The 25419-nt window shown below is 37.4% G+C and overlaps 1 protein-coding gene across 4 annotated transcripts in view; it reads right to left on the bottom strand.

The window, feature by feature from the left end:
- The window catches only part of pcnx1 (pecanex 1), a 248492-nt gene that overhangs the window by 158244 nt on the left and 64829 nt on the right, over positions 1–25419 (bottom strand). For all 4 annotated transcript variants that reach the window (XM_048537155.2, XM_048537157.2, XM_048537158.2 and 1 more), the window contains exons 3-4: positions 7827–7932; positions 1736–1775 (exon numbers count right to left, since the gene is read on the bottom strand). In XM_048537155.2, coding sequence (XP_048393112.1) covers positions 1736–1775; positions 7827–7932 — 146 coding nt within the window. The remainder of the gene's footprint in view (positions 1–1735; positions 1776–7826; positions 7933–25419) is intronic.

Genomic DNA, 25419 nt, shown 5'->3' with positions numbered 1-25419 from the left:
CGATGGAAGTAGCTTAGAAGGGAACTTGCAGGTGATGGTGTTCTCTGGTATGTGCTCCCTTCGTCCTAATGCATTCCTTTATAACTGCCATTGCTCTTTTGTCTGCTCAGTACTCAAACTCAATTCATATTCTAAACTTGTAGATTTCCAAGCTTCTTTTGTTTGATGTATTTTGTAGAACGTTTTCGGATTCTGCAAGAAGTGCTTTGTCGTCAGCAAACTGGAATTTATGCTCTTGCCCCTATTTTTACACCTGGAAGGACGTGCAATTCTCAAAAAATTAGTTCTGTGTACAATTTGAACAATTTAGCAATGACACATATCCTTATTATGCTCCACTCTTCAGCCGAAACAGGTCAGATTTATCCCTCTTCTGGCCTAATGTTACTGTTTGGTCCCAATACAGGCACTGGATTTATCTTGTCTCTACTGTTAATATCACCTTTCAGCAATATATGTATTAACTTTGGCAATAAAAACAATGAAACAGTTTAATAATCTATGAAGCGTAAGTAAATATTCTTGTTAATTTCAAGGTATTTATCAAAGATTGCTCTCAAGAGGTCTAACACAAACAAAAATTATTGAGCTAACAGTGACAGCACAAGATGGAAAATCATTGCTGGAGATATCTGTCCAAGATCAAAATAAGGAGAATTAATTAAGGCTAGTCTTACTGACTTGGAGGACAGTTAACTGGATGAAGTCAATAGCTGGAGAACAGTCAGGTGGAGTAATACATCATGGTCATAATTATGTAGAGAATTACACTGAACAGGGCCATTTTGATACTATATATAGCTGTCAAAAATAAAAGCTAGAATGGGAAAGATAAGCACAGAATTAAGTGAAGTCAACATCTTTTGAAAAGAGCGTGGTTTGAGATGATGTTTGGAAATACAAAGTTCCAAGAGACTGGGACAATGCCATTTCAAATAATACCACAGTATCCTCAAATATCCACCTGAAATAAAGCCCTGATTTAATTTTTTCAATCAAAGGACTGTATTTTTGATTTACTTTATCCTTACGGGACTGGAATGGCAACCTACATTACGTACTTGCATTCTGTAATAGGACGTAAACCAGAATTGTATGGCTTGCAATGGAGATTTACATTAACAAAATATCTGTAATGTCAATTAATAGTTAATCTGTATAAAATTAAAGAAAGAAAAATTACAAAATAATGGTAAACCAAAAGGTTACCAAAGGAAATTCTCGAAAAAAAATTAATACAAAACGAACTGGTGTTTGTTGAAATCCTGCACAAAAACTTTTCTATTCCTACTGAGAATATTATTGAGGGAGCAGGCTTTCGTGTCAAGGCACCTTCAGGGATTTGTCAGACCAAGTGTATGGACTCAGTTTCTGCCTGTTCCTAAATATGGCAGTAGAGTTGTATTACATTCAAGCAGCGTTGAACATGCTGCCTCTCAATTATTGTTTCATCTTAGTCTTTTTATTCAGTTACAATCAAGGTTAACACGTCAAAACATTTGACTTCTAGTTCCAGCTTTTGGTAACAGTGAAAAGGAGGTCAAACAGCTCTCAAATTCATAGGATTGAGGATTCAAATGCTTACACTTAGGCCGCTCACTAGCAAAGTACCAATACTGCATAGCAAACTATCACACATTACTCCTGTACAATACAGTGACAAGTCTAATTCAGGCACATTTAACCCTACCAGATAAATTAAGATCTTCAACTCGTTAGATTGGAGATCTCATACCTTTCATACTCAATGTTGCTCCAGTGTGAGGCTGCACAACCTGTTAACAAAGAATTGGAAATAATTAAAAAGGTACAAGCTGTAAAATTCTGTTTTCTTTCCTGTTATCCAATTGCTTTATTAAGAACAAGATATAGTTCAAACATTAAAAGTGAACCTTAAGTTTAAAAAGCAACACCTCCAAGATGAGACAAATGGAATATTGCTGCAGTCCATGCACACTTCAACAGAACAAAACCGAAGTAATGTTTTTTCAATTATAGTAATCGATCCCAATAATTCCCAAAAGTTGTTCTGTAAATTCATTATTTCATGTTGCATGAATATATTGCTTTTGGGTTTTAACCATGCATATTGAATACAAAATGTTTAAAAAATGGTGCTGTATTTCAGCATCTTCCTGAACTTGCCCTCACTTTTTAGTGCCAGATTCAAAATTCCCAAAGGAAATATGGTGCCTTTATACACTGCAACAATAACTAGCTTCTACAATGTCAAATAAATATGCATCACATTTAGCAGTCATCTGAAAACAAATGCCTTAATGATTCATTACTGGCTTATGGTGACGAAATATTTGTTTCAGTGCACTGCCTTGTTCAGAGGATCTGGTGCTTTCATGAATAGGGAAAAACCACTGCATATCACCTTAACAAATTAGATCAAAATAACCTTACTGAAATACAGATAGCATGAATAAGCTAGTGTCAGTGTGAATATTTAATTCAACATCAAATCATACAAACAAAAATAAAATAAAAAAGAGGTAAAGAAAGAGGAAATTTCAGGTAGAGGGGTAAAGTAACAAAAATTATTAAACCAATGTTTTATTTTAAATTCCCAACTAAATGAAAATCTGAAGAAATGAGATAATGTATTTACAGGAAATTATGTTCTATGCCAACAGAAGTTGATTTGCAGTAATAAGGTTTTAACGTGCCAATTCAAACAAACAGGCTCATTCAGTAGGTATCCATTAAGTGTCATAAAATGATGGCAACTTCATGCTGCATCATGTGTTGTAATGCTCAGTTTTTAGTAGCAATATTGTCATCATGCAACCTCCAAAAGAGCTTCTATTACTATTTACTGATGTTCATTTTATGACCTATGGTGTGCAGTGGTGGAAGATAGCAGTGTAACTTACACTCCAGTAACTAACCATAAGCCAGTGTGAAATGCCTCACCATTATTTTTAGCGAATAAACATGGAGAGATGATTCTTGCCAAACAACGCACTCCAAAATAGTAGTATACGCTGGAAGCTGCCTGAACTTAAAACTTACCAGTAACATGAAACAAATAAAGGATACCTTTGAGCTGACAGACTTAATAAACCTTTTTTAATGTTTAAATAAATTTATGTGGATAGGGAAGCAATAAAGATTGAAAAATCTAGTACACAGCGTACGAATTGATGATAGCCTTCAAAAAAGAACACCATGGTGCTTTAGATCCCAGACTATAAGTTAATCTTCAAAACCTCCAAGAATCCTTCCAAAAACAGGGTTCAACTTAATTTGATGAGATTAAAATTTTAACAGCTAATGTGGAGCTGGTGGTTGCCATTTTAAAATGTGAATAATAAAAAAAACACTGCTAGTTCAAAGTAAATTCACGTGGCAGAGTTAATTTTTCAAACCAATACAAAGATTTCACAGAATTCATTCTGAGCCACTTTGACTATGGAAACTTTGTAGAAATCCCAACATTATTAGTTGTGTCGCTATTGCATTCAGATCATCCCACCACAACTAGTGATCATACTCTGAATCCAGTGAGCTGAACATTCCCCACCCCCGGCCCGAAACGTCAGCTTTCCTGCTCCTCTGATGCTGCCTGGCCTGCTGTGTTCCTCCAACTCCACACTGTTATGCCAACTCCAGCATCGGCAGTTCTTACTGTCTCTAAAATAATTAAAACCAAAAGAACTGCGGATGCTGTAAATCAGGAACAAAAGCAAAGTTGCTGGAACGGCAGGTCTGACAGTATCTGTGGCGGAGAAAAGAGTTAACGTTTCGGGTCCGGTGACCCTGCCTCAGAACTTCTTCAGAATTAAGTTATATAAACTTACAGAGACATCTTAATTTGAATACTGAATTCAATTGTAGGTATCAGACTCTTTAGAAAATATAGTGGAGGAGATGAATGCAGAATCGTTAAAAAAAAAATACCTGGACTAAACGACTAAGTTATGAGTATAGGTCTCCTTGCCTGGAAAATTCCCTAGGTGTCTGATAGCCAGAGTACCCATACAGAACTCTCTCTATATCTTAGGAACAATTAATGAGCCAAATGAAAATTCTGGCCAATAACACATTTTTGTAGACAAAGGGCTTTCAGACTCCTGAACATGTCCTTTCTTTAAGAAAAGGGGTCACTAAAAGGACAGGATGACTGTACTGAGCGTCAACAGATCAGCTAGCCGGACCTCAGAAAATGAGCTTCCTGATTGGGGTTGTTAATCTAGTTCAGTCAGGGAACCCTGGCTGACAGATAAAGAATGGAGTTTCAGAAATACTGACTCTGATACCTGAATGTGATATAGGCCATACTATAGTAAAGGATTGTTCATGTGTAAATAAGGAGTGACTTGGTGACAGGATATCAGCCACTGTTGATTTATTTCAAGGGCACTTTTTTGTCAAAACAATTTATTAGTTTATCACATGCTTATGCTAACCAAACAGCCAAGCCCTTGGAGCTCCTGGATTTATTAGAGGATCCATATCTTCGGTTAACTTTTGGATTTACTATAAATGCTGGGATTTATGGTCTTTACTTTGGATACTGTATGGAGTTCAAATGGAGGGCAGTCTGCTGAGAGGGAGAAGCTAACCAGCTTATCATCTGCCTTTCTGAGGATCCAACACTGTAACTGAAATCTTGCTCTAGCTATTCTCCTGCAAATCCACTGGAAGAGTTAATATTGACATTTGCTTACGTTTCAAGCTCACAATGACAACGTCCTGTACTGAGTGAGATCCATCTACATGTATAAGAACACTGACTGAAAGCCATCCTGAACATTTCATAATAAATCTACTTCTCCTTCAAGAACTAACCATTATTAACCAAAACGTCTTTTCCCAAAAAATAATTTCTGCAGACAAAATCTTTACTTTCTGCCCACTATCTGGTATGCCCAAGTGTAGGCTATTTAGAAGGAAAAAAGGCTACACTTTTCCTATTTCTTGATGGGTATTAACTAGCTCAACATCTTTGACCATAATTATTGGCCATTTGGTAACAGGGTGAAACATTTAAATTTATGAAACAGTAGTGTAGTAGTGGGACAGAATCACTGCAATCTGAGCAGTCACAAACAATGTTATTGCATAATCATCAGCACACTGCTTCACTTTTGACCCTATAATGGAGAGCAGGTCACTAATGAAGCAAAAAAGCTGGTGCTAGATGTTATCCCGGTGTAAAGTTTTCATCTTGATTTTCATTTATTTCAGTTTGCTAGGGCTCCTTGACGTCAAAAGCAGTCACCCACGCTTCCCCTCTCGAGTCGAGTACTTTTCGACCAAGGATGCAATGAATTAGGAGCTGAGTGGATCTCACTGAACCTAAGCTGTGCATCAGTAATGAAGCTTTTCTTGAATAATTGCCATTTATACCTTCCGTCAATTTGCTGCTGAGTGAGATGGGGTAGTAATTGGCCATGTTGGATCTGTCCTGTATTTTTGTGGGCAGGTCATATCTGGGCAATTTTCTGCATTGACAGCCAGGTACCACGGCTGTAAACTGTACTGGAACAGCTTGGGTAGGAGCATAGCTAGCTCCAGAGTACAAGTCTTCAGTACTACTGATGGAATGTTATCAACGGCCAGTATCACAGTATCCAACGCCTTCAATAATTTCTTAACACTACTTTGAGTTAATCAAATTGGCTGAAGGCTGACATCTGTTGAAAGAACTCAGGAAGAGGTCCACATGGAAGATCCACTCAGCATTTTTGGTTGAAGGTGCTTTCAAATGCTTCCACCTTGTCTTTTGCACTGTTATTTCCATCATAATTAAACTCCTTTAGGTTTTTCATACTTTTTTTAAACATTGAGCCATTTCTCCTGTTCATATCATTTCAATGCCATAATCTTAACTTTTTTTCTGTAAAATGATTAAGTGAAACAAAATCAGCAAATTTTACTTCCTGGCTTACTGTTCACAAGAATTTTTCATATGATTAGACAGCCCAAGAGACAGGACTGGGAAGATAGTGGAGATATTTCCTGAGGAGTACCCTCTTGAATGAGTCAAATGAAGCTGCATCCTCCAGTGCAGCCTGTGCATTCCATATGCTAATTAGTCACTGTGCAAAGAAAAAATTCTTATATTACATTTTAGAGGTAGGAACAGAACTAAGCCACTCAGCCTATCAAATCTGTTTATTATTTCCTCTCGTTACATTATTTTCTGTTGTTGGGGACTGACCTCAGGGCTTAGCTGTACAGACTGCATGCCCTAAAGGTAGGGGCCAAAAGTGAACAGAGTATTTAAGGTGAGATCTCATCTTTACACTTTAGTTGTAGCACGACATCACTGAACATATCGACTGACATCACAAATAAAGATTTATGTTAATTAACTGGTATGTACAATGGGATAAATGAACATATGGATAAAAATACAATTCGAGATTTAAAAAAAAAACAGAAGCATAAATAATTCAACATTTGCAGGACAGGACACTGATTTCAGTTTTATGGAGCTGTAAAAACGTCATCTGCAGAATACAACAGCTATATCATTTAATATTTTCTGAAGTAGAAATTTACTTTTTAAGTAATATTGCAAAGAATCAGCTCATTCTACTTTTATCATTTTTATGCTGAACTCTTGTCAAACAGACCCTGGTCTGTTTTTCTTCAAAATTCAGAGAAATAAAAGGCTCAAACACATGTTTTCTCTAATCAAAACCACAACAAAAGGTTAACTAGAAAATTTCTGGATTTGAGTCAGCGAAGCAATTTTGGAAAAGGCAAAGAAATTTTTTTGTAAATATATATTTAAAATCCATTTTCACAAAATCTGATGTTGATACAAGCTGATGAATATCAAGAGTTGCATCATTAGTGCATTTATATTGATGCCTGCAATGGCAGAAGGAGTACACAGTTGTGTGCATCACCCACTTATCTGGGATTGTTCATGTCGGATATTAACTTCTGCCTGGTCACAGCAAAGAAACCAATGCCCTTTTTGCAAAAGACTTTCTGCAGGATTGCTATGTGAAGATGAATTGTGGACACCTCTTAATATTCTCAAGTTTTATCCAAATCTTTGAAGCAAATGAACACATGTAGATGTAGCATCTACAAAATGTAATTCATCAACGAGATCATAGCTGAACTGAGCTCATCTCCAAATGCCCTACTTTGCCCCATTATATACTTTTTTTACTAAGTATAAGTAATTAATAATCTCTCTCAGGTTCAACATTAACAATTGACTGAGTATCAACCGCCATTATGAGGGAAATTCCAAACTTCAACTATTCATTCCAACACAAATCTTCACAAGACACCACAAGTCATACCCTGTTAATCAGAATGCCTGTCATGATCCCTATCCTTTAACTGCCAGTGCTCTGCCAACTTACTGATTTGTTGTTAATTTTAAGCTACAACTTTAGCTAATGCAACTTCACTAGTAATCATCCAAAACTTGTTCATAACCATTGCCTAATTTTCATCTTAATTACTTCAGTAACATATAACAGATAAGTAAACAATTACAAAATCCATACTCATTGTGTAAGATGACATACCAACAATTTTCTAGATTCAATACATAACTAAGTCAGTGTTATCCATGTGGTTCTCATGTGCAGTCTTAATATTATCAATTTTGTAGTGGTGACACTAGCACTAGTGAAAATGTGGCGGTGGAATTCCATATGTTACATGCTGTAGATTTTAAAAAGTAATTTTAAAAGTTTTTTGAAACAAGGAACAAGAAAAATGTTAAAAACATTTACTTCAGTTTTAATTCTTGAATGTTAAGCTGTGTTCATGATACGGGACAACAATATATTATATGTTCCATATTAGAAATATGCTTTGCAACAATATATTAACAGTACCTGATGGTTGCTGTCCATACCAGCATAGGAATTGCGTGAGCTGCAGCCAACTGGAGGGGTAGCCTCCCGTACAAATTCAGTCATCTCTATTCCACCTCCTGGGTCACTGTAAATTAAACATAAGCAATTGAGAAATTTGAAGACAACTAAAGAAAAATGATATCAATATGTCCTATGTCAAGTTAAGTTTTGATTAAAACTTGTCCACAACACTGCAACATACACTTTGCAAGGGTACAGTTCATCGCCTTCAGGCAACTCAAAAGATTGCAAGATCATTATGACATATTGTTTGTGGGACATTGTGACATGCAAATTGTTCACCATATTTCCTACATCACAACAGTGGGTACATCACAAAATTATTTCACTGACTCGAAAGCACTTTGGGCTGTTGTGAGGTGATGAAAATCACTACATAAATGGAAGTCCACTCGTTCTTCATTTGGATCATAAAATCCACCTCCTCTATCCACACTAATTGCCATCTCCAATTCCCCTTTATACTTCAAATTCTTGAACATGCTGTCACCTCCTAAATATAATGGTTTTGCACAATTTCATTTTTGAACACCTCCAGTCAGGTTTCCAAATTTACTGAAACTCTTGCAAAGCCATAGATCAGAAGCAGGAAACACGACAGGAGACCATTTGACCCTTCAAATTCTTCCTTCAAACTGCTGGTTCCACTCACCTATCTTTTCCCATATATTTGGTATTTTCCCTCAAGGGTGAATCTGATTCCCTTTTGAATGCTGTTACTAAATTTGTTTCACCACAAAATGTGGAAATTCATTCTGAATCCTGTCCTGTCACTGTATTAAAGAAATTATTATGTGAGTGGCCGTTGGTTCTTTCACCAATTTCCTTAAATCTGTTCCTTCTGGTTATTGGCTCAAAAAATTAAAGCTATTTTTAACAGCTTATTTAATATAAAACTTTATAATTTGGATTTGGAGCACTGTTTTAAAAATCAAAGTGCAGGAGGCAGTACATTGCAGTGACCGTAGAAAACGACCACTCTTTAAAGTAGTCAATCCCTCCAATGATTTTCCTCTATTATTCAGCTGGATGGGGCCTTCCACCTCCTGTTCCTCATTCAGCCATTTCCATTCCTATCTATACACAACTGTAGCCAGAGAATCATCAACTACAGGTTTTTTTCCCCCCATTTTCACATTAATCACCTCTGGAGTCCTAAGGTCTATCTTTGACCTCCTTCCATTACTGTTACTCAGTAACAATATCCAAAGACATTCAAACAAAAACAAAATTAGATACTGGATGCCTGAAATAAAAGCGAAGTGCAGACCTGGCTGATCTGTGGACCGAGAAACATAGTTAATATGGAGTCCAAAATGACTCTATCGGAACATTCTTTGTTGTTGCTAATTCTGACCCAGATACACGCTGACAATAACCAGCACCGACTCGCAATTTGTTCTCTATGCTTGATCAACATTTACTAGGTGGATGAGCAGAAATTTCCTCTAGCTAATTACTGGAAATATTGGAAAGAATGAAACCATTGTCTTAAATCATAACTGAAGACATTGCTCTGTAGCCACTGAGTGTACATCTCTGGGTGACACCTGTAAAGCTGCTTTGGACTGCAACTTTGTTGTCACATTTAACTTTCAACCACACTTCCACTCCAGTACTAAGACTCTTTTCTTCTACCCCTTAATATCTTTTGGTTAGCCCCACACCCAAACTCATGTGCTGCTAACACAATGATCCACAATTTTGTTACCTCTAAACTTGACTATTCCACTTATTTCACCTATTTCGCCTCAAGCTGGCTGATACTCAGGTTCCTGTTTCAGCAAAGTCTCAATTTTAACATGTTGGTTCTTCTTTTCAAATCCCTCTACTGCTCTCGACCTCTACAATCTCCTCCACTCCTTCATCACTCAATATTCCATGCTCCTCCAATTCTCGTCCTTTATGCATCCCGAATATTTAGTTCCTCTATTGGCAGCCATATTTTCAGCTGCCCTTGGCCCTACTTTTCTGCATTCTATTCCAAACTCTGTCTGTTTCTCAACCCATTTTCTCCTCCTTTAAGATATTCCCTAAAAAACACATCTATGGCGACATTTTTGCTCACTGTTCTTACATCCCATTTCTTGCATCATTGCCAAATTTTGATCACACTCCCAAGAAACAATTTGGAGGCTTTAATACATTGAAGATGCTGTATAAGTGCAAGTTGCCATTACAGTAAAATGGCAGAATCACATTCAAATTTTTAAATTAAAACACTGTTCGGCATAACCAATTAGTATTAATGTTCATTCACTGCATGATACTTAGATCTAATCCCATGAACCTATCATGTGCACCAGCTTGATCACCGAGTCCTTCAACCCCTTATCTAACAATCTTCATAAATGTTGACACGTTCACTGCTCTATTTAACAAAGCCAACTGAAGACTGTAAGGCTGTGGAATATACCATGTAAAAATGTTTCTCCAGACTAACATTTCCTCACATTCCATTTTATGGCCATACTCTTTCATTCAGAAATCAGGAACAGTTGGTTTCTGTATGTTTTGCAACTCCATTTTCCTAATCTTTTTGTGTTTGTATTTCTATAATCTCTGCAATATCCAAGTGAATCTATGCTGGATCCTCTCTACTGTCTCTTATTAAAAAAATGGTTCCAGGAATGGGCGCTTCAGTTATGAGGACAGATTGAAGAAGTTGGCTCTGCTCTTAGAGAGAAGGCAGCTAATAAGAGATCCAATAGAGATTTTCAGAATCACAAGTGGACGAGGTTAGATCGGGAGAAACTGTTCCAGCTGGTAAAAGTAACAAGAACATGTGGGAATAGATTTAAAGTGATCTTCAAAAGAAGTGAGGATCAGGTGAGGAAAATGTTTTCAGTCAGTATGCAGTTGGGGCGTGGAATGCACTGCCTAATATTGTGGTAGAGGCAGGGTCAATTCACACATTCAAGAGGGCACTGGATCATTATTTGGATGAAAATAAATGTACAAGGGTATGAAGGAAAACCAGAAGATTAGCACTAAGTAATCATGCCCATTTAACAAGATAATTCAGGCACAGTGGGTTGGATGAGCTCCCTCTGCATTGTAAAATTTTCTTGAATCTGTGGTACTGTCTCAAGTCTTTCCTATAGTTAAAATTGCACTCACTAGTTCAACTACAGCCCTACCAAGATTTTACATGAATCTTGGATGAAAAAAAGAAGTCTCAACTTTTATATTCATTATGTTTTATTACAAAACCTAGCAATGCAGTTTTGTGAACTGAATCAAAAAAATCTCACCATTTTTCCAAACTTGTCTTCATTCAAAATATAAACCACACTTTTAGTTATCACCAAAATAGGTTACCTCACTTCCAGATAATGAATTCCATCCATCATTTTTTCACTCACTTCACCATAAATATGTACTTAAAGCTTCCTTCAGTCTTCAGAATTACTTACCTCGCCTATTGTTGTACTGGTGGACATAATATTTGGGCATTACTTCTTTGAGCCATATATGGAACACCTGGTATATACATATACAGGAGGCTTCTGAAAACACAACTAGTCACAGCCGACACTTTGAGAAACTGCCTTTAACTACTCTAATTACTACTCCGTCCGATAGAAAAGATGTTGTGAAAACAGAAAGAGTACAGAAAAGATTTACAAGGATGTTGCCAGAGTTGGAAGGTTTGAGCTGTAGGGAGATGCTGAATAGGCTGGGGCTATTTTCCTTCCAGTGTCAGAAACTGAGGTTTATAAATTATAAAGGTTTATAAAGTCATGTGGGGCATGAATTGAGTAAATAGGCAAGGTCTTTTTCCTGGTGCAGTAAAGTCCAAAACTAGAGGGCATAGGTTTAAGGTGAGAGGAGAAAGACATAAAAGAGGCAACTTTTTCATGCAGAGTATGGTGGGTGTATGGCTGCCAGAGGAAGTCGTGGAGGTTGGTATGATTACAATTTAAAAGGCATCTGGATGGGTATATGAATAGAAAGGGTTTAGATGGATATGAGCTTAATGCTGGCAAATGGGACTATATTTATATAGGATATCTGGTAGGTCTGGACAAATTAGGCCAAAAGGATCTGTTTCCATACTGTATATCTCTATGACTTTATGACTCTTAATCTTACTCCAATTTAGCTATCTTTTCAAAATCCTAATTTATACCCCCTCCCACAACCTACAGCCCATTAATCTTAAACAGCCTCCCCTTACAGCTTTTTATGGAAACTGAAGTCAAGGTAGAACAAATGTGTAAAAATAATTCCCCTTACCTCTCACTGCAAGGGAAAAATAAGACTGCCATCCTCCCATCTGGTGATTACCTCATTTTTTAAAAATTTTGGCCTTGAGAAGACATTCCTTTTGACCTTTAATTTCTCCCATAACCTCTTCATTTCAGCCCACGTGTCCTGGAGTAGGTTCAGTGATCTAACAAAATGATATTTCAACATCCCTGATAACTGTATCATCATTCCTAGAGTATCGATGGATCAAAATCCCAGAATTCCCTCTCTAACAGCATTATGGTTGTATGTACATCAAATGGGCTGCAGCAGTTCAAAAAAGCAGCTCACTAGCATCTCTCAAGCGCAACGAGGGATGCGCAATCAATGCTGGCTCAGTCAATGAGGCATACATTTTATGAATGAATTAGAACACAACAATTTAGAGTCAAGACATCATATAAAAATAGGCTGCTTAGAAATTGACAGTGTGTTGCGGTTTGCAAGCTGTAAAAATGTTATCTACAGCTCTGTCCTGACTCCCTCACATTTGATTGTAGGACGATGGCACATTTTCACAAATCTTCCACCACCAGGAACAGTTGATTTCAATCGGTTTTGTCCCATCATTCATAAAATGAAAGTCATCTATAAACTCACATGCAGTTTGGGTCAAAGAAGTTTTTTTGTTGAGTTTTTTTGCATTTTAATTTCTACAAACTCTGAAATGTTCAAGTGAATCTACGTTGTACACTCTCTACAATCTCAATTCCTTCACTTGTTTAATTTATAAATGTTTCAACACAATATATAATAGTCAGTATAATAAACCACTGTTCATCTGCAAGTTCTTTTTTTTTTACATAAGCCTGCAGTAATTACATTAATTTTTCAATGTTAATATCATCTGGCATCTATGTAGAAGCCACATATCTAAGCGTGTAGGTTTGTAGAATCAAACACCAGAACTTCTACTGCAGCCCTAGAGGGCATCACCTCAAAATAAAGGGAAGCAGATTAGGACTGAGGTCAGTAGTAACTTCTTCACCCAAATGGTTGTGAATCTGTGGAATTCCCTGCCCAGTGAAGTGGTTGAAGCTACCTCATTGAATGTTTTTAAGGCAAGGCCAGATAAATTTTGGAACAGTAAAGGAATTGAGGGTTATGGTGAGTGGGCAGGTAAGTGGAGCTAAGTCTCAAAGATCAACCATGATCATATTAAATGGCGGGACAGGCTCGAGAGGCCAGATGGCCTACTCCTGTTCCTAGCTCTTATGTTCTTGTGTTCCTTCCAAGAAAAATTAATGATTCCTACAAGACTCAAAATTTTTTGTTGCTCAACGGTCCCAACCTTTGCAATTGTTTAGAGTGATGGTAGGAAGTTTAAACTGCAAATCCAATATTTTTCCTCTCCAGCTCAGGGATATCACACGATTAATCCACTTTTCAGAGCATAAATCCATTGCTTGGAGCGGGAGAAACAAACTTCCACTGCCCCACTTTATGTACTCAATGTCACCAAGTTGACCTTAAATAAGCCACTTACATTAGTTTTAAGATTGGCAATTATATATTTCATACATTTAATTCAAAAAATAAATTCGACAGGTCATTTCAAAGAAACAAAACCTAATCAGGGATTGGTTCTCAAAGTCGCTTAAACTTTGAAAACATCAACATCCTTGCATGCCAAATTTCTTATTTGTAAACTGTGTCATCACAGGGCTGGTGCAAAACAGAAATCAGGCACTTTCAAATGAGCAGAGGTTGAAGGTTGGGGATGTGGTGAAGGAGTGGGTGGGGAGAAATGGTGTGGTGTGGGGTTTCATGGGACCAAGTTACCATGGGCCATTTTCACACACCTCCTTGTGCCCAGCTTGACAGCATTCAGAGAGGCCTGGCAGCTTGTCCTCTTGGCTAGTGAAGGTGCATGGCAGGGAAAAATCTGCGCAGGGAAAAGGGGAGAAAAACAAATTACAAAACACAGCGGATCAAGCTTCATCTGTTGTGGCTTAATTATGTAATTTGAAAGCTTTGATTTTTAAAGAAAGAACTTTCATTTATCCAGTACGTTTCATGAACTTAGGTTAACCTTTATCCTTTCACAGCCAATGAAGTATATTTAACCTTTTAATACAAGGAAGCTAAGTAGCCAATTTGTGCATTGCAAAGTTATAGCTTGATAACTTGTTTATGCAATGTTGACTGAGGGTAGACATTGGCCAGGTTACCATGGGGAGTCCAAGTTTTCTTTAAATAGTTTTGTGAGATCTTTTGGCTACTGAAGGAGGCAGACAGGGCAACGGTTTAGCATCCCCATAATACTGCAGTTGAGTGTAAGGTGTTGTACTTAAGTCCCTGGAGTAGGGCTTAAACTGATGGTCTTTAACTCAAGGTTAAGACCACCGCCACTGAGTTAAACTGTGGAAACAACTAGTAATTTCAAAATGCAAGTAGCACCCAATTTTTTGGCAACTTGAAATATTTTAGACTTGTAATTATCCTGCTATTGCTCTACAGCAGGAGGAATGCGGAATGGAATTCCATACAATTGGGGTTACACTGTCACAGGCTCCTTGGGCTGAATCAAAGCCAGGATTTATCAGAAGTAAATCTGTGGCAACATCGGTCTTATTCCTAGCATGCAACATTACAACATTTCTATTTGAATGCTAAAATTAATAAAACAACAAAACCACATTTTAAAAGAGGAGATATTATTTCTTAATTTCAACAATTCCTCCTATACCTAAAATGTTTAAAACTTAGTCTATTTGTTCTTACTAGCAGGGTGATATGCAGTATTAATTCTAGAAGACTTTCTAGAGAATCTGTCACTTTGTTTGAGACAGAAAAGAATTGATCCTTTGACACAGACAGCAAGTCTTTAGGCTACCAGATACCAAAATTGTTTTACCAAAGTGTGACTTATCAACAATCTAACATAGACTGACAGTTTTGATATTTTGTTATCGGATTTGCTACATTTCACTACTGCTATCTCCTCCATTTAAGTATCTCAGTGGTAGTCGTTAAAAGCTGGTTATTAGCAATGTCAACTTTCCTATAAAGTAATTACTTTTCACAAAAGAAAACTGCAGGTGAATGTGAAAGAAAGGCAAAGAACAAGAGATATTGGAGGATGGATTCATTATAAAAAAATTACAAGAACCTTAGTTTCCTTCCACAGTGTCTAATTTCCACTGCTATGTACTCACTATTGCCAAGAAGAGTTAGGGAGCTGCTCAGAGCTCTATGCTAACGTAGTTTGAAGTTGACTGCTAGGACATGTAAAACTTGTGCATAATTCTTTTGATTATCTGCTATTTTCAGTGGGGAAATGTGAGAATTCGATTCAGTATCTTTCTACGGTAGTGCAGCTGAGTCTTACATTAGTGTTTACTAGCAGAGCGCGCTGATGGTCCAATGTACGCTTCTGCACAAAAGATACGCCTAACAGTAAACTAATAAAGGGACACAAAAGCTAATTAAATACAAAAAGCGACCAAAAAAACTGTCCAATAGATTTGGTCAAAAATGAATCATCAACAAACTACATGTTAATGAAACAGAAAATTAATACTCAATTATAGAATGCTTACTGACATGTACCATAATAATATATTCATAATATTTGTTAATCTTCCAATCAAGACTCTGTATGTAGACCCTTTACAAAGTCAGTAGTGTATTATTCTAATGTACACTACCAGAACAGCCATTAATGCAAGGATGGATATGTTCAGGTACATTTGAAGTTATAGTATACTTATTCATCAGAACATGAAACCTAACTCAAAAATGAATTACTTGAAACCAGTAAAGACAGAGTTTATTCAGTTTATACCTTTAAACAAAGTTTCACATATAACAGATTTCTGATCTGATTCAGTTAATGACTAGTATAAAACAGAAAGTGGCTCAATACACAAACAGTTCCTTTTTATTCCATTATATTAAAATTAATTTGCACACACTGTCCCCAACATCCACCCATTTCCCCTTCAGCTATCCTGCCACCGTTTCTCATCAACTCCTCTTCATTGTGTATTAATCAAACATGCAGAACTGAGCAGGTCAGGTTACAACTTAAGATATATTGTGTAAGACAAGCAACTTGGGACATGAATATGAACCAAAGTATGTCAGGCTAGGAAGAGACAGATGACGGAGAAGAGAGAGTTTGTGTCTGTATTACATTAAACAACTAGACACTTGATCACTACCTAATGTTCTCTCCTGAAGAATACATGGTCACAAACCATCCTTTATATAAACATTCATGTGTTTAAACACCTTACATCCTCATGTTTCAGGAGAACTAATACCTACAGGATGAAATATAGCAATTCCTAAGCTTCCTACAACAGCACAGCCCAGCTCTGCATCCTTGCCATCAATAATTAGAAAAACTCGCAACAGTGCCCTGAACACTCAAGGACTGCAGGGCTCCATGCAAACGATCAAACAGAATCCTCTTGAATCAACTAAGGATGGACAATAAATTCAGACTTGCTAACATCATCCAGAAGAAACTTTTAAAAAAAACTCAAACAAAATGCAAAAATCAGTATGAATGGAACCATACTTCAAACAGTGTCTGCAGAAGTAAATTGGATTAAAACGAGAAAAAAGATTTTAAAGAATAAAACACATCTTTTACTCCCAAAGCAAAACATGAAGTAGAACTCTTTTGGGCACAACAAATCACATAAACCTAACAATTCCCATGTAAGAAGTGTCAGCTATTTGCAACATTAATGAAAAAAGCAGTATTTAGCAGTAATCTGGGAGAAAATATCCCATTTCATTCCGCCCAATAACCATATTATAATAGTAAATACAACAATACAAATAAAATGTTACAACAATATATGCAGATAATTTAAATAAAGGATCGAAATGTAATACTTTACAATTTGTAAACAACGCAAATCTGGCTGGACGAATGAGCTGTGAGGAGGATGTAGGAGGTGTTGCAGCATGATTTGAGCAGGCTGAGCAGGTGGACAAATGCACGACAGATGCAATATAAAGTGGATAAATCGTAGGTTATTCACACTGGCAGCAAAAGAAAGAAGGCAGACTATTATTTGAATGGCCATAAATTGAGAAGGGGGAATGTTCAATGAGACATGGGCATCCTCATGAATCAGTCACTGAAAATAAGTGTGCAGATGCAGCAGGCAGCAATGAAGGCAAACTGTATGTTGGCCTTCGTAGCGCAACAATTCAAGTACAGGTACAAGGATGTCTTGCTACAATTATAAAGGGCACTGGTGTGACCACACCCAGAATAGTATGTGCAGTTCCAGTTGTCTTATCTGAGGAAGGATGCTTTTGCTCAAGATGCAGTGTGGCAAAAGTTTACCAAATTAATTCCTGGGATGGCAGGATCAACAAATGAGGAGAGGTTGAGTCTGCGAGGATTGGTATTCATTGGAGTTTGGGAGAACGAGGGTGGTCTCATGGAACCTTACAAAATTTTAATACAGCCTGACAAGTTAGACACAGGAAGGATGTTACAGATGGAGGGAGAGTCCAGAATCAGCAGTCATAGTTTAAGGATAAGAAATGAACATTTTATGAGTGCGACAAGGAAACAATTCTTCATCCAGGGAATGGCAAGCCTATGGAATTCACTATCACAGGAAGTGCTCAAGGCCAAAACATTGAGCGTTTCCAAGGAGATACATATAGCTTTTGTGACTAAAAAGTTCAAGAGAAATACGAGCGGTGGTGGTGGTTTGGGGAGGGGAGGGGTGCGCAAGGGATTAGCTTATGGAGCTCGATGATCAGCTACGGTCATAACTAATATTCAGAGTGCTATGAAGCTGAGGTCAACCCCGTCCTGGTAATTAAAACCGAATCACCCAGAGAAGCTTGTCTCGCCTCGTAATCTGTTAAACAATGTGTGAAAAGCGGTACAGCTTGCTTCTCCCCACCCTCCCAACAATCTGTTGTAAAGGAGTGGTTAAATGAAAGAAATCTCTCATACTCACTTTATAATCAACAAGTAACTATTGATTTATCTAACTGGAACAGTAAACAAATTAACAGAACTACTAAAAAACCAAATAATTCCCCCTTAACTACTATCTATTCCTGAATAAAACAAAATTTTAATAGTATGCTGTTCCAATAGATACAAAGCCCACTTATATAATCCAAATTAATTTGTTTTAAATTTAAAACCTAATATCTTGACATTACCGCCAGAATAAGACATCTGGAATGTTGTTTGCCTTCTCTGCCGTCCTCCAGTCAGGAATGCCTTTCTTCCAACGAATCCCTCTGTCAGAAATATTTGCCAAGCGTGTCACTATACCTTTAGTTGAGTTGGTAGTTTTCTGAGGGCTTAGAGAATCCTGTGAGAGCAAGTGATTCTTTCTTTTATAGCTGAGAGCTGTTCTCTTGGCAGACAGATGACTCTCTCACCAGTTTTCAAATGTTCTCTTCTTTTATACACTTTGATAATCTATTAATTTCTTCCAATAGGATTGGTCCTAGGTTGTCAAAACCATCAGATTTAAATTTGATTGGGTGTTGGTATCTACAGCCTGGTTTATGTTAATTGGCTAAATTCAAACCAAGACTTCTTGTCTTGTTAAAAAAATGGTGTTTTTCCTGCTAACTGTATAACCTTTTGATACAATGTTTCAATTTCAAAAACTCTGTACATCTACTGCTGCCTGCAGACGTTATTTTTAATCTCCAAGCCTTAAAAAAAAAATCTTTTGAAGGGATCAAGGGAGCACACATTTTTCCCCACCTCCCAATCATTTTATAACCATCAAATTCTAACATCCTGCCTTTCAATCCACAAATACTCTACCCAACTCAAAGGGTCAAATGGCTCACTCCTGTTCTAAGCTTTGAAAAAGAAATTCCTACTTTTGACAATTTCAATTCCAATCTGGCTGTCAGATAGCCAATCGCTATCAGGGCAGCTAATTATTTTCTGAAAGTAAGTGCTACAGAAATGAACCAGCATAGAGGCAGATATGAGATGCTAGGATGTCAGACTTTTATGATCATTTTAAATATTAAAGTATTCTGTTTTACTGAAAAGCTTTTTTTGGTAAAAGATAAATAAAAGCTCATAGTGTACTGGGTAATATATTAGCCGGAACCGGAAACAGAAAGCAGGCAAAAAACGGATTGTTTTCTGGTAGGCACGATGTAAGGAGATATGTGACACAGGGATCAATGCAAGAAGCTTCATTTTTTTAACAACTATTATAAATTATTTGAATGAAGTATCTGAATCAAAGATATGGCTGCTGTAAAGAAAACATAAGATGGCTCTAAAGGAATAGAGACAGGTTAAAGGAGTAAGCAAATGGAGTATATTATGGAAAAAATATGAAACTGCCTATTTTAGTAGAGATCCCATTACTTAGAGGTACAGGGTGATCTTATTATTCTAGCTAGTGCATGAATCACAGAAGGGTAGTGTGTATGCACAACAAGAAATTAGGAAAACTAATAGAATATTGTTGTTTATGAAAAGGGAAATAAACTATGAAAGTAGAAGAGTTATGCTTCAGTCAGCAGAGAATTGGAGAGGCCATGTCTTAAGTATCATGTACAGTTTTTGTGTCCTTATTTAAGAAGGGAATTAAATGCATTGGAAACAGATCAGAGACGGTGTATGAGAAGAACATTAGGAATGGGTGGGTTGTCTTTGGAACTTACTACCTCAAGAGGAGATGGTAGCACAGCATTTGAATATTTTTACAGGGAAGGTGGATAGATTATTGGTAAACAAGGGATAAAAGGTTACCATGGGTAGACAGAATATTGAGTTGAGGTTAACATGAGATTAGCCATGAATGGTAGGAAGAATTAGAGAGGTCAAGTGTCCTACTTTTGGACCAAATTAACTCTTCCAAAAATGTGTTTACCACATGGGTTCTCATCCATGGGTGGCCTGTGAGAAGGCTGTAAATAGCCCACCAAAAACATACCTGAACACTGCTACTTTCACTCCAAAAATAAACTTGTCTTTCAATTCTTCCATCATCCATGACAATAAATACAACTGTTTACCTTGATATCTATTTCTGGGCCTACTTCAGCCACATCTCCTCAGCCTGGTCACAGTAAGTAGTGTTAAATTAATAACAGCACTGCTAATTCTTTATACACTTTTGTGGAGGTATACAGTGTGGTAGCAGGTTACCAATCGTCAAAGACAAACTACAGACCTTGGAGGAACCAATAAGATAAAGAAGATAAGCCTCAGCAAAGGATGAGCAACTCAGATTGACGCTACACTCAAGTTGGAGACACGAGAATTGTATTCCCGGCCCGCACCCTACATTGGTGACTGGTATAGAACATAGAACATAGAACAGTACAGCACAGAACAGGCCCTTCAGCCCACAATGTTGTGCCGACCATTGATCCTCATGGATGCACCCTCAAATTTCTGTGACCATATACATGTCCAGCAGTCTCTTAAATGACCCCAATGACCTTGCTTCCACAACTGCTGCTGGCAACGCATTCCATGCTCTCACAACTCTCTGCGTAAAGAACCTGCCTCTGACATCCCCTCGATACTTTCCACCAACCAGCTTAAAGCTATGACCCCTCGTGCTAGCCATTTCTGCCCTGGGAAATAGTCTCTGGCTATCAACTCTATCTATGCCTCTCATTATCTTGTATACCTCAATTAGGTCCCCTCTCCTCCTCCTTTTCTCCAATGAAAAGAGACCGAGCTCAGTCAACCTCTCTTCATAAGATAAGCCCTCCAGTCCAGGCAGCATCCTGGTAAACCTCCTCTGAACCCTCTCCAAAGCATCCACATCTTTCCTATAATAGGGCGCCCAGAACTGGACGCAGTATTCCAAGTGCGGTCTAACCAAAGTTTTATAGAGCTGCAACAAGATCTCACGACTCTTAAACTCAATCCCCCTGTTAATGAAAGCCAAAACACCATATGCTTTCTTAACAACCCTGTCCACTTGGGTGGCCATTTTAAGGGATCTATGTATCTGCACACCAAGATCCCTCTGTTCCTCCACGCTGCCAAGAATCCTATCCTTAATCCTGTACTCAGCTTTCAAATTCGACCTTCTAAAATGCATCACCTCGCATTTATCCAGGTTGAACTCCATCTGCCACCTCTCGGCCCATCTCTGCATCCTGTCAATACGGTGCTTTGATTGGCAGATGATAGGGCCATGCTTGCAGGAGGGTCTGGGTGGAAACAAGCATTTAAAAATAGGGCAAGAATGAATTCAAGTAACATCCCAGAAGCAGCTACAAATCAGGAGCTGAAAAAGAGGAAATAACTCAAGAAAATTAGCATTACCAAGCAAGCAGTACAAGTAAAATTGTTGGAACTGATAAATTTCACCTTCGGGTATTTTCAGTAGCTAGTGAGATAGTCGATGCGCTGGCTTTAAATTTACCAAAACTCATTAGATTCAGGAAGTTTCTGTTAGTTTATAAAGTAGCTAATGTAACTCCTTTATTCAAACAGGAAGACTGAAAGCAGAACACTATAGGCTAGTTAGCTTAACATTTATCATAGGGAAGATGCTAGAAATTATTATTGAGGACAATACAGCAGGACATCTGATAAGTTCAAGGTAATCAGGTACAGCCAACATGGTTTTCTAAAATGGAAACCATGTTTAACTAATTTATTGGAGTTATTTGAAGAACTAACTTATTCTGTGGATAAAGGGAGTCAGTGGGTGCACTGTACTTCAGATTTCCACAAAGTACTTGATTAGGAGCACATAATATATTGGCATGAACAGAAGATTGACTGGCTAACAAAAAGAGAGTAGGAATAAATGGACCTTTTGATAAGATGCTATGAATGGTATGCCGCAGGTGTCAGTGCTTTGGCCTCATTTTATTGCAATTTACATAAATTATTTGAAGGGATTAAAGGTTAAATAGCTAAACTTGTTGATGACACAAAGGTAGGTAGGAAAATAGTTATGAAGCAATCCTAAAAAGCCGACAAAAATCTGGCAAATGAAGTACAATGTGGGGAGAAAAGTGTAAAATTGTTCATTTTGCCAGAAAGAATAAAAAAAGCATATTACCTATTGTCATATTTTCATCTAGTTTGTTATTTGTGGAATGTTATTGCACACATGTCCCATTTACCTACACAATAATGGTGACCATTATCTCAAAATAATTATTCAATGAGAAGTGTTTGGGATGTGAAAAGTGCTAGATGAGTGCAGGTTCTTTCTTTACTTCCTCTATTGATCTAATTTCTCCTTAAATATCATGTTTAACTGAGCTTCTATATTCAACACTTTTTATATGCCATATACCCTCAAATAAGAAAAGCTGCACCACGTGGGAATGAAGCGAAAAGCTGTTTGAAAAAGCCTAATTGCTTCCGCAACAATATAAGTCTACAAAACAAATGTTATTTGACCTGTCAAACTCATTTCCTCCAGGTAGAAAACTTACCTGATGTACAGACTCCAAACCTGATGAAGGAAAACAATCAAATGGAAACCACAACACAAATGAAGATCACGGGATTTTTTTCAACCATTTAAAACAATAAAGCAAAGTGTCCAACATGAATGTAGTTTAACAGCCCAAACATAAAATTCATACGAACAACAGTCGTTGTAAAGATAACTCAAGCAGTTTTAAAAATATATACTTTCTCACAATAGATCATCTCTATTTGCCCTTTGGCCAAATTTTGAAACCAACACTTCTCCACCTTTTCTTGTCAAAGTTTTAACAACTTTTGATGAGAGCTGTTTTCCATATCACTCCCCAAATATTCTTTCAATCAACACAAAGAGGGTTTTTTTTTCAGGTTTTTTCTTTACAAAATAATAAACTCTGTACTTTGCCTAAAGCCTCTTTCTGAACTTCACAAAGATGTCAGATCACCCCAAACAGAAAACACATTTATTCTAGCAGCTAAACCACAATTAGTAAGCATTTCTAACACAGCTTTATTACTATATTTTCACAATTAGGAACATAGGAACAGAAGTAGGCAACTCACACCCTCATACCTGCTCTGCCATTCAATAATTCCTATCTGTGACCTAACTCCAAATGTCAGTCTTGTGCCCATATCCCTTCATACTTTTTCTTAGTAATAGTTTGTCTCTCAGATTTAAATCTAACAACTGAATTAGCATCCACTTCCATTTCAGAGAGCTCCAAACCTCCACTACTCTGCCTGCAGAAGCGCTCTCTTGAATGGCCTGCCCCCAATTCTTAGATTATGTTCCCACTTCAACCATGTCGGAATATGAAAGCCAGCATTCCTCTAGCCATCCTGGTTAATTTCTGCATCTGTTCATGACATTTTAAAGAGCTTTGCACCTGGTCCCCATATTTCTTTGGACATTCACAATTTAACTTTGTGCCTTCTGAAAAATATGCTGATCCATCCTTTTTCAGTTGAAATGGATAACTTCACATTTGCTTATATTAAAATCCATCTGATGCTTTTTCACATAATCTATCAATAGCCATTGAAATTTCATGGGGTCATCAACACTGTCTACAATGCTACCCAATTTTGTGACATCAGTAAATTTGAATATTTAACTTTTTATGCCATCATCCAAGTCATTAATGAAAATTACAAATAACTGAATCACCAACACAGATATCTGCAAGACACCACTAGTCATCTACTTATCCATTATTCAACCCTGTTTCCTGTCACTCAACTAATTTCCTATCCATGTCAATAACTTGCCATCAATTACATGGGCTTCCACCTTAGCTAATAGTCTCTTGCATGGGACTTTATCAAAAACCTTCTAGAAGTCCAAATAAACAACATCCATTGACTTACCACCGTCCACCATTTTTGTCACCTCTTCAAAAAAATGCAATGATGTTTGTCTGGTATGACCTACCCTTCATGAAATCATGCCAACTTTCCCCGATTAACTGAAAATGTGAGGTGATTAGTTAATCTATCCTTGATTGCAGACTCCAACAATTTCTCTAACACAAGTATCAGGCTAACTGGTCTGCATTTCCTTTGTTTCCCTCTGTCACCCTTCTTAAACAGCAGGGTTTCCATAATAATGAGCAAATTTCTAATCCAAAGAACTCAAAGATTACAGTTATGGCACTGGCAACATGTTCTCCTATCTCCTTTAATTTCCATGGGTGGAAACCATCAAATCATGGGGATTGTCACTCTTCAGTTCCATTAATTTCCCCATCACTGATAATTTACAAAAGCTAATTTTATTTAGACCCTGTTCTTGATAATCTTAATTTCTTTGACAGGCTATTCTCCTTTCCTGGTGTGGATACGAAAACCAAATAATCGTTCAGCTCTGATGAAGGGTCTAGGCCCGAAACGTCAGCTTTTGTGCTCCTGAGATGCTGCTTGGCCTGCTGTGTTCATCCCGCCTCACATTTTATTATCTTGGAATTCTCCAGCATCTGCAGTTCCCATTATCTCTAATCGTTCAGCATGTCTGCCATTCCCCATGGTCATCGACAATATCTACACACTCAGCCTTCAGTGATCCAACAGTTTTCTTAACCAGCTACTATCCCTTTATAAAACCTCTTATTCTTTTTACATCCCTTGCAAGTTTCCTTACATAAGTCCTTCATAGCTGCTTTTGTGAACTGCTTTGTGACATTTATCCCATTCTGTGAGATCTGTACGGTTGTGTTTTTATAAGTCCTTTCTTTTAATTTTAATGTCATCCCTTACCTCTTTAGATGTCCGTCGTGGTTTCTCCCCTCTCAGAGGTGGAGCTTTTCCTTCTCATGGGTACAAACTGTTTCTGAATAGCATTAAGTGTTTCTTTGAACACTCTTCACTGTTCCTCAATTGTTTTACCCATTAGCAGAACTTCCCAGTTTACTGCGGACAGTCTCTGCCTCATCCGATTCAAGTTGCCTTATTTAAATCCAAACTTATAGTATTCAATCTGTGTGTCTCTTACAAATGCTGCATGAAACTTGATCACATTAAGATCAATATTTTACAACTAGGTCATTAATGAAATCAGGCTCATTGCTCATTATGAGGGCCAACACTGCTTGAACCCTTGTTACATCCAAGACACTTTACTACAGAAAACTATCCCGGTCACACTCCAGAAATTCACAACCTTTCTGGCAGGTGCCTGCCCCAACCTAATTTAAGATTAAATCCTGGGTTAATGCAATTTTGCCTTTGCTACATAGTTGCTAAATTGAAAGCCTGGAAGATAGCTGAGGGATACCTTGGCTGTTAAAACAACATCTGAGTTACAAAATTACGAGTTCCAGTCGCACTCAAGAGATTTGACTCAGGTCAGCAATTCAATGCAGTTCTGAATGGATGCTGTACTGTTTGAGGTGCCATCTTTCAAGGGAGATATTG

This window comes from Stegostoma tigrinum, chromosome 10 (assembly GCF_030684315.1).
Source record: "Stegostoma tigrinum isolate sSteTig4 chromosome 10, sSteTig4.hap1, whole genome shotgun sequence".
Taxonomy (NCBI): Eukaryota; Metazoa; Chordata; class Chondrichthyes; order Orectolobiformes; family Stegostomatidae; genus Stegostoma; species Stegostoma tigrinum.
This window is presented reverse-complemented; position numbering and strand designations above follow the sequence as displayed.